We start from the raw sequence: 10,094 nt of genomic DNA on the forward strand, positions 1-10,094 counted from the left end.
TGGCTTGCAGTGAATACAAGAGATGCCGTTATTTTTTTTTACCATCCAAGTCACATTACCTTCACGATGATGAAGTGAGGTCCAGGGATTTGGAAAAAATAACTTGGAGGTTGTTGTTTTTTTTTTTTTTTTTTTTAAGTAAACTGTACAAGAACAGAATAAAACTGCTGCAAAACAAAATAAAAGTAACTTAAATCAGAAATGTTGTACATATATTTACAAAAAAAAAAAAAGAACATTCATTCCATTGATATCAGCACAGCTAAAAAAAAAAAAAAAAAAGACAAACACAGGTGCTTGTGGCAATGAGGTTCAAGCTCCGCAGTAATTAGATGTCTACGCCAAGGTTAAGTTTGAGTTAAGATGGAGGAAACGGAAGAGATGAGGACGCCTGGAAGGATTATGACCAAGTGTACTCCTAAACCTGTGATACTGCTGAGACGGGTGCCAGTGTCTGTAGCACGAGTTTTCTGGAATGTACTAGGACAGTCTACTACATCCATGTGAACGCACACGCTCGCACACACGCTCGCACACACACACACACAAGTATATACTGAGTATGTAGTATGTGCCAATCAGGGAGGAAAAACATCAAAAGATCTATAAAAAAAAAGAAGAAAAAAAAAAAAAAAAAAAGAAACTCATTGAAGTCCTTTTTTTTTTTTTTTTTTAAAGCTGCTAAAAAACAAACAAAAAAAAAACAGAACTAGTATGGACCACTTATCTCCCGAGGGTCTGTTGGCTGCACCGGCCTGTTCTGGCCCGTTCCCTATGATACATCATGAGCCACCTCCTCACAAATTTTATTGGATTCTCATTGATACTGCGACTCTTGACCACACAATGGGGGTTTAAGGGACTACATGTCAGGTGGTTGGTGATTGGCAAATGACAAAAAAGTTCCGCTTTTAAAAATCCTGACTTTCACGTGGACTTCTGCCTATAGTGAAGCGTCAAGTCCCCTCCGCTCTTCCAGATAAAATGTTTAACTGTTCGCAGGTCCATGTTGGGATCCAGAACCTGGTCGGGAGGAAAAGATGAGGAAAGTTCAGCAAGTCAAAGCACAGTTCTGTTAGTCGCACACAGTAGTAATAATGTGAAGTCCGGTCCTGGGGGGGCCTCTGTCCTGCGTGTCCTCACTGCACACTACAAGCTTGATAGATATTTACTCTGAAAGCCAGATAATACACCAGTCGTTACAGTCAGGTGCGTTGGTGCAGGGAAACATTAAAAGCATCCGTCAGCGTGACCTCCCCAGGACCAGGATTCCCATGTTTTGAGGTTCGCGCCCCCACCTGGTCTTGACACATGAGCTCGATCTTTTCTTCTGCTAGCATGGCCATGTCCTCCTCCTTCTCCTGCTCCCCGGGCTTGTCGTTGGCCGAGGAGCTGGTGGTCTGCGACTCGTTGTCCAGGTTGATGATCTTCTCGTACACGTGCTCCATCACCTTCCTCACTTGGAGCATGTCACTGGCGGAGAGACGGTCCCTGCGCGGCACAGCGGAGCATTAAAAGCAGCTTGAACCACTTTGCATCATTTATACCTGAGCATTGGGACGGTAACGCCTCATAAGCAGACCCCAAAATGTTGGATTTCGACCACTGTAGTACCGTTAAGCTCCAACTTCCTTTGGTTAGTCGTCTGTGCTTATTTAAGTTTTGTAGTGAAAAAATTTCGTGCACAGATGTTTGGTGGCAAAAATGAAAAGTGAGCCATAAGACACGAAGATAATAATGATTAGTTACTGTCGGGATATGCAATAAACCTAAGTGGTTGCAAAGCCTGTAACCTCATTAATGCATCTGTTCAACAAGCATCAACATTAGAGAATTATATTTTAATCCGCTGGATGGAGCCTCACTGATAGCTCGTGTGCTTCGAGCAAGCAAGTGACGTCTGGTAACAGGAAACTGCCCCAAACAAATCAAAATAAAAGCCTCCCGCTTGTGTTTTAAGACATGTGGTTAAGTAAGTGGGTGACTGACACTTTGTCCTCCAAGAAAGGAGGATTATATTTAGTTAATCGTGACGTATTCCAATATAATAACCTCTTTTTATTTTTCTAAAAAACAAAGTCTAACGAAGTAAAGATATGAATGCATCAATAAAATCGTAATGGTAGCCTTCTCAGTTTTACACAGATACAATCTGCTGAGTGAAACAAATGAAAACTTACTTTTTTAGAGTTTTTGCACCAGAGGAAGAGTGGGGCTGGAGGTAGAATGGGATTTTGTTGAACTTGGGCATGTTTTTCTGAAAAAGATGAACAAGCACAAAACAATAAATACATTAAATCATGGCAAAAGAGTGTGTTGTGAACAGGTAAGAAGAAAACAAATATCTTTTCTACCCGAGACCTAATTTTTAAAACTGCCTTGGTTGTAGTTTATTCACTGCATTCACACTGGGGCTGGGCGGTATGGCCTTTTATCAATATCTCAATATTCTTAAGTCACATCACCATATATACCTCAAAATTTTGCTTAAGCCTGAAATCAACACTTTTGATGCAGGCAACCACACTAGTGTTACGATTAAAACTACATTAAAACATGCTTGTTCACACTTCTATAATATATGCTATTATTTAACTTCGATGCAATAAGGTTGGAATCACAACAAAGTGAATCTTGCCAAAGCTTCCACTATGAGTATGCAACGCAGGTATAGATTTCTTTGCAAAATATTTGCGACCAGGCAGATTACATCTTGGGCCAAGTGTGCTTTCTAAATCCGGATTAACTGGGACCATGTCTTCTCTACATGGTGGGTGACCGCGGAGGGTGGAGGAGGCCCCCGCCACGACGCGGGAGACTTTGGACCGTGGGCGGTTGGCTGGGTACTTGGAGGGCACATGGCGGGGACAGGCTGGGCCGTCCTCCTGTGGGCGGGCGCCCGGCGGCCACCAGGACGACCTGTGGCGAGGGAGAGCGACGGGCAGGCGAAGTAGCCCGCAGCGTTTGGTCGAAGCCGGATGGAGGTATTGCCTCGAGGCGACCAGAGCTGGCCACCTTGGCTTCTGCTACCTGCTCGCACTCTGCTAAGCTAAGGTGTATGACGTAGCTCTCACGAGAGTCTGTAGGTGCACTGGTTCTGTCTCCGAGAGCCGGCTGGCTGCAGCCGGCAATTTAAAACCTGCTGCTAAAAGCTACAGCGTGATACTTGAATATTCACCATATCATCATTTTCTATATCGCACAGAGAACCAGCCGCGACACATCGAGTATATTCGATATATCGCCCAGCCCTAATTCACACACTAACATTTGCATTTGAGAAAAACAAACTTGTTCGGCAGCTTTTCTTCACAGCGGATCAGGTGAAAGTCACAGGTCGCCTCACTCGAACACATCAACACTTGGTAATACTCACATCTACAGTTATATCGATGACCCACTGTGGGACTGTCTCGTTCAGCAGCATGGATTCTGTCTCGCCTCCTGAATCTCTACATAGCAACCTGCAGCACAAAGACGCAGATCATCACAAAAGGCACGAGACCACCGTTTGCATTCATCACAAGGACATGACAGCATACCTAGGAACCCTCGGAGTTCTACAGTACAGGTGGGTGAGAACGGTTTTCTTTAGATGAGTGTTGTTTTTACAGTCTCAGTCTCACATACCTCCCGTAACAACAAAATATAGAGTCAAAATACTATCTTCGCTTTGTATTTGGGGTGAAAAAAAATAAAAATATATATACATATTTGTAAATATTCTTACTCCTCTTTTTTACATGTGCAGAGAACTTAATGACAGTAACAATGACACCTTCAGGTCATCAACATTTCTGACATTTATTATTGAGAGCAAACCTAAAAAGAGTCCGTCCTCCTGCTTCTCCAAAGATGACCGGTGTGTGTGGCGGCACCTGGAAGTATCCGTTTCCTTTTTGGACCCTGTTCTCCTGCTCTCCGTTCACTGCGGGAATATATAAGACAAGTTGAATGAATTACTCGCTGAAAGCAGCAAGGCATATGACCAACTCCTGATTGACACAAAGTGGAGCAGTGGAAAAAATAAATAAATAACTTCCTCAATCCCTGCATATGTTTGCATCATCACATCTCATGAGGATCACTCAGAGGTAGAACTGTTGAGAACGTCCTCACCGTGGTTCGTCTCGCTCTCCTCCTCATCCATGGGGTTGATGCGAGTTCTGGGCCAGAACTCCAGTAGAGCCTGCAGCAACAGTCCACCCAGGTTCACTTGAAAAACAAAAGGAACAGTCAGGATGAGACACACCGTCTTCACACCGTTATTTCATATTCATTTGCATACAAAATGTGACATCCTACACTTTGGGTCGGATCCGTCGGAGCTGGAGAAGCCGGCGTCCTTTGCAGACACCCAAGCTGCAAAGCAGTCGCTCTCGTCTAAAGTAATGGTGAGCATCTGGTGGGAAAACCAGGCGCAGTGAGCATGACCATCAGATGAGAGAAGAAAACCCCAAAGAGGAACTTCTAAATTAGAGAAACTGCCAAAGAAAAATAAATCAGTATAAGTAGGTTTGACACTTACCCCAGTTTTCAGATCTACAGAAAACCAATTTGGCACATAGACCATCTTGAACCGCTTTTTAATCTCCTCATCGAACTCCACTTTACCCAAATCCTCACCTTTGCAAGCCTGGAGGTAAGAAATAAAACACAAAATGTTTCTTAAAAGACATATCAGTGACAATGTGTTCATGCAATACTTTCTTTTTCTTCTTTCACTTGAAAGTGATTCATCAACTCATTTTGGTGACCAACAGTCCTAGATGTCTGAGAGAGTAAAGATTCATTCAGTTTGTATGTTTGTCTTTGCTTCCATCAGGATATTGAGCCCCGTAAAGAATCAGCAAAACGATTCTGCTGACATGTCATATTGTAAATGGTCTGCACTTTCCACGGGAGCTGTATAAGTGCTTTACAGCTTCAATCCAAGTCACTCATTTGACAATCAAAAGAGACTAAGCTGCCAGCTGCTGGAGGCGTTTAGGGACTAGAAACAGTTAAAACTCCGGGTTGTGGTTTACCTTCAGGACGTCCCAAAAAGCCACGTTGTTATTGGTATCTTTGGTGAGTATGTGTCTCTTGTCATTAAGAATGTGGCACTGTATAATACTGGCCCCTCCTGTGAAGACAAGAGATTTTAACCTCAGAATATGAAGCGAAAGCAACCTAGAAAGCGTTTTGCTCTCGGAAAGGAAGTAAGAGTGTACCCTTGATGACTTGCTCTGGCTGTGTGCAGAGCGGGGTCAGAGGGGTGCTGCAATCGTTGTCATACTCCCCCGATGATCTGAAGTTGTGCATTCCCTTTAGAGACTGCACACACATACACACACACGCGCACACACACACACAGACACAAAGCATCATCATCACTGACCACCTTCAATCTTGCTAATCTCTTCCTTCCTGCAGCCAGCGCCGGATACAGCGCTGATTAACGTAATGCAATTATCTTTTGTGTATCACCAACACAATCACAAAGCTGGCTTGATATTCGATGAGAACTGCGGAGGGATTACAGCTGAATAGCATTAGGCATGGCTACATGAACAAACCTTTATCTACACTTCATCACGCCAATAGTCAACCGGTGATCTCAGAGGCGTCACGCATGCTTACCCATTTATTAACAGATGACTTGGTGGTGGAGACCCAGATTGCTGGAGGCGGGTCAGCAGATCTGTCCAGTTCCATCTGGGCAATAGAGAAAGACGGCAAACGGGTTGAATGACTCTTAATGGGAAGTGAAGGAAATGTGGAAACCACACCCAAATACCAATCCACAGCAATACAATTTACAGAAATGCTGCTGACAAATCACAGAAAACCCTGAAAAAAACAACAACAACCAACAGTGTTTTTCAGTGTAAAAGTAGCTTAAATATCAACTTTTCAACAGGAGGAGTCAATTGTTAGAGACAGTGCTCAATGCTCCTGTTTCATCCCACTCTTGTATCCTTTATTGTTTAGTGAAAAAGAAGATTTGGCTTCAGTTTAAAACCTCCTGGCTTCTTACTTTGAGCACCGGGGCCTTCTCCTCACAGATGAGCACGCGGATGTCGGGGTTACGCAGGTCGGTGCAGTAGATCTTTTTATCTCTGCCACCAGAATACACGTGTGTGAAGGCCTCGTTGACCTGCAGCGCCCACACCCCCTCGTCGTGCACCCGGTAGGTGGCGATGCACCTCTGCTGGCCGAGTGACCACAGGCGGATGGTCCCGTCTGAGCTGCCTGATAGACACTGTGACAAAGGAGTGGCAGATTTAGACTTCTAAAATCCCTTGTTTTTGACAGTTTTCATAGAGTAGGAGTCCGTGCTCACCTGAGTGCCATCCCGATTTAGCAGCAATGACTTGACATTGTCTGTGTGGCCTTTGAGCTTCATCAGCTTTGCACATGTTCGAGGATCCCACACTCTAAGAACCTGAATGGGGAAAAAGGTAAACAAACAGAGTGGTTCAGTAAATGTTTAAAGTGTGATTTCAGAAACATTCAAACAGCATATAATCTTGACACAAAGACAAAACACCCAATAATATTACTACACTGAATTAAGCGTTTCAACATGACAGATGTTTGATTTTAGCATAATCATAAAAACCCAAACCTTTTCTGTGGATCCCGAAACAATGACTGTGCCCATTTGATTCATGGCCAGACTATAGATCGAGTCCTTGTTCCCGCTGAGTGACGAGGCTGTAGGGAGATAAAACTGTGATAAGAATAACGTGCAGAGAACCATATCAGTCATGGTCGATGTCAAAATGTCCACTTACTGGTGACAGTGTTGTTGGAAGCAGTGAGTGCTGTTAGTGTGTTCACATCCCAAAGAAAGATCTGTCGATCCAGGCCCGCTGATGCTACTAGCTCCTTGTCCTTGGCGTAAGCCAGAGCTTTCACGTAGTCTTTGTGTGTTCGTAACGTCGACATACAAAATCCTTTATGCGCGTTCCATACTTTAACTGTTGTATCTGATGAGGCAGATATCACTAAAAACAGAAGTGTGTCAGTCAGAAGAGCAGAACGTACAAACAAAAAGGTAGAAAAGTGCCACAGCTATATTCAGAATATATATATATATATATATATTTAAAAAAACAAAAAACTGCCAGCAGTAGAAACTCACAAGTTTTGCCATTGCAGCAGAGAACTATGTCATTAACCCAGTCTGTGTGATGCTCCATAGATGCAATGTAGGGATCCTGCTACAATGATAGAAAAGACACATTTTTAAAATAGTTACAAGGGACATGTGTACTTCCTACATGGCCATATAATAGAAAGTGCTATTGCGCAATTTGGAGAAAATATCTTACACATTCACATTTAAACATGTCACCCTACTAGCACAGTTTCTGATTCTGCCCAGGAAGAAATCACAAACCCTCCCCTCCCACTCTGTGATCAAGATACTTTATCAACATGGAGAAAATCAGGTGCACATTGGATGGTTCATTTACTCAACATGATCTAAATATCAGTAGTTTTCTTTGTACATGTTTAATTTTATTCATGCGAATCTGGGCTGTTTTGCATTAGTTTAATATCTATGGAAATCCCTAATAGACAACCAACAAACCCCCATCACATAGTAACAATGGAAATAACCGATAAACCTGACAATTATATAGTTCACTTCAACTAGTGATGAGGAAATGTGTAGTGAAGGATTCTGGAATTTGTACAGATTTGCTACCACCAGGTTGTAGAGAAACTCAAATCTCGCAATTAGTAATGGTCCAGTAATTAATCCAGTAATGGTCCAATTCAACTTTATTTATGTTGCTCCAATAGCAACATAGCCATCCCATAGCACCCCTTTCCCAAGAATAGGTGATCGTGGAGAGGTTTGTAGAAGACACTGACATCAAACATGAACATTTCCTCAGGGTGTGTATACAGCTTCATGCATGAAAGCTTGCTTTTATTGGCCAGTCATGACAGCAGACCTGATCATTTCAAAGCCAGCACACATTTGTTGTATTCTGGAAAGGCCTGCTGATTCAGTCAATATTCTGGATTAATTTCTTGTGCAAGCAAAACATTTTGCTTTCATTATTGTATTTATTATATTATTACTGGCCTACATATTTTCTATTTGGCTGCTCCCTTTGAAAGGGCTTTCGACTGGTGATGTGCAAGATCATCAATCTCCTTTCTGATCTGATGGCAAGTATAACCATAGCTCGTACCATTGAGACTGACACTTTACCAAATATTGAAACCAAAGCCAAACGTGCAAGGGTAATTGTCTTCTTATGTTGGAAGACAAAGGATTAAAAGATATTTCTATTGAATGGGAGCTGTCAAAAAGCAAACCAGAGTATGTACGTGACCCCAGCTATCATCTGAATACACGGCAGCCTCTGACATGACAATCCTGAGCTCAAGCATGTGTGATGCATTTATGCAGCTGTATTCGCGTTACTAATGGGAGGAGGAGTCATGGCAACCAGCAAGACACAAGACATAAACAGCGTAAAACACAACTTTTTTATATTTAAAAAAAAAAAATAGTAATGAGAATATAAAAATTGATATTTGCTCTGTAGACTGGGCTAGTTTTTAAACTGGAGGCATTTCTCACAAACATTTCAACTATGGTCAAGAACAAACTCAATGCACCACCAGTAGGGGCCCATCAGCAGTCTGTGGTATGGATCTTAAACAAAGAAGGCAATATATATTGTGTGACTAATGATCTGGATATGGAATCGAGGATTCTTGCATATGTATAACACCTTAACAAACATTGCGTTTACAGTCAGGTGAGTTGTCTGAGTGATTTGACCTTAAACATCTATTTCTACCACTGTGACCACTCCATTTCACATTGTATGTCACGTTCATAGCTGTATGATGAGTACAATATGAAGTCATGAGTGATGCCTAAAGAGGAGATGAGATGAGAGTAAACGGAAGCTGTACTTTGTGCTGGTAGACGCTCCATATCCGGATGATGGAGTCCCTCCCGGCTGTGAAGAGCCGGTTCAGAGCGGGATCGAGCTGGAGCGCGTTCACCCCGTTTCGATTGTATTTCTCCACCTCATCTCTAATGACATACGAAACCTGAAACACAGAGGAAGGAAGCATGTCAGATGCTTCTATCCACATCACATCTGCTCGGTCCACAGCGCGCGCACCGCACATACACACACCCCCCCATGTTCACTACACGCCACTGCCGCGTATTCAATCAGTTAACTGTCAAAACGCAGAGTTGAACTAAAAGCATGGCTAATATAATAGTCACGCTTGTGAAACGTTGTAGTTTTACAAATGGACAGAGTCGTATTTGAAAAGGACATCCATGTGGTAGCAGCACGACACAGCCGGTAAGGCACGTACGTTTCACCAGGAATTAGACGGAGACCGGACTCAGTGTAGCTAGGCTACCGTTAACACCGTGACACCATCAAACTGACGGCAACACAGCGAGCTTCTGGCATGAGCCGGCAACACGGACATTGATCCTTAAATGTATTTCTCATGCGCGTATGTATCATTTGTTTCGAAAAGCATGTAGTCGTTGTCATTGGGAGCCAATCGTTAGCGGAGGAGCGCTCAGAGCTCACGGAAGCTAAGCTAGCTCGGTTAGCCGGCTTGAGTCATCACACAGAGGAGCAGCTCTGGCTTTTCAAGATGCTTTCCCCCCCTAACGCGGATTCGCGAAGTCCTCCTTCAGCCGGAGAGTTTAACCTGCAGTTTTCGCGCACTTGGTGACATTGCAACTCTTTGGATTTACCTGTACTTTCCTCCGCCCAGCAGCATTTTGCCTGTGATGCGTGGCCATCTTGCATGTTGACAGTCACTTCATGTGATGCTACTTCCGGAAAGAATCCAAAACATATGGGCGTGAGCTTCATGGGTAATGTAGTGTTACACTCTTATCCACTTTAAGGTTCTCATTCCCAAGAAACTTGAATACGAGGCAGAGCTTAGTTTGGAAAAGAACAACTATGAGCATAACAGTAAGGCAAAGTTATTCCCCAAACAGATTCAAGGGTGGGGAAGGAAAAAGATCCCAACAGGAATTTCACCATGATGTTAGAAACTATAAAGAATACTGATGTTTAGAAAACAATGCAAAA

At 43.1% G+C, this 10,094-nt stretch overlaps 1 protein-coding gene across 4 annotated transcripts; it reads right to left on the reverse strand.

Annotated features, from left to right (window-relative positions):
• Positions 1 to 88: 88 nt before the first annotated feature.
• On the reverse strand, positions 89 to 9,822 carry LOC308115141 (WD repeat-containing protein 48). 4 transcript variants are annotated; one of them, XR_013935669.1, is made up of 19 exons: positions 9,749 to 9,822; positions 8,932 to 9,072; positions 7,130 to 7,208; positions 6,780 to 6,992; positions 6,611 to 6,699; positions 6,326 to 6,427; positions 6,020 to 6,244; positions 5,623 to 5,697; positions 5,214 to 5,316; positions 5,028 to 5,125; positions 4,529 to 4,636; positions 4,306 to 4,402; positions 4,120 to 4,215; positions 3,823 to 3,928; positions 3,377 to 3,464; positions 2,181 to 2,257; positions 1,299 to 1,491; positions 680 to 1,023; positions 89 to 262 (listed from the first exon to the last, which is right to left on the reverse strand). XR_013935669.1 is itself a non-coding variant. In XM_080472509.1 (18 exons), the coding sequence occupies exons 1-18, from the start codon at positions 9,794 to 9,796 to the stop codon at positions 928 to 930; spliced, it is 2,034 nt and encodes a 677-aa protein (XP_080328635.1). In that variant the 5' UTR covers positions 9,797 to 9,822; the 3' UTR covers positions 89 to 927. The 4 variants fall into 4 exon arrangements, 2 of the variants coding, with proteins under 2 accessions (XP_080328635.1, XP_080328636.1); XR_013935670.1 differs by having other exon boundaries at positions 7,130 to 7,205; positions 9,749 to 9,807; XM_080472509.1 differs by having other exon boundaries at positions 89 to 1,023.
• Between the last annotated feature and the right edge of the window lie 272 nt (positions 9,823 to 10,094).

This window comes from Lipophrys pholis (assembly GCF_963383615.2).
Source record: "Lipophrys pholis genome assembly, chromosome: 1".
NCBI lineage: Eukaryota > Metazoa > Chordata > Actinopteri > Blenniiformes > Blenniidae > Lipophrys > Lipophrys pholis.

Coding starts and splice junctions, on each gene's coding strand:
- LOC308115141 (XM_080472509.1), bottom strand. CDS start 9,796: ATGGCCACGCATCACAGGCAAAATGCTGCTGGGCGGAGGAAAGTACAG. Junction 9,073..9,748: donor CTGGGCGGAGGAAAGTACAG/GTAAATCCAAAG, acceptor TCTGTGTTTCAG/GTTTCGTATGTCATTAGAGA. Junction 3,929..4,119: donor GGAGAGCGAGACGAACCACG/GTGAGGACGTTC, acceptor ATATTCCCGCAG/TGAACGGAGAGCAGGAGAAC.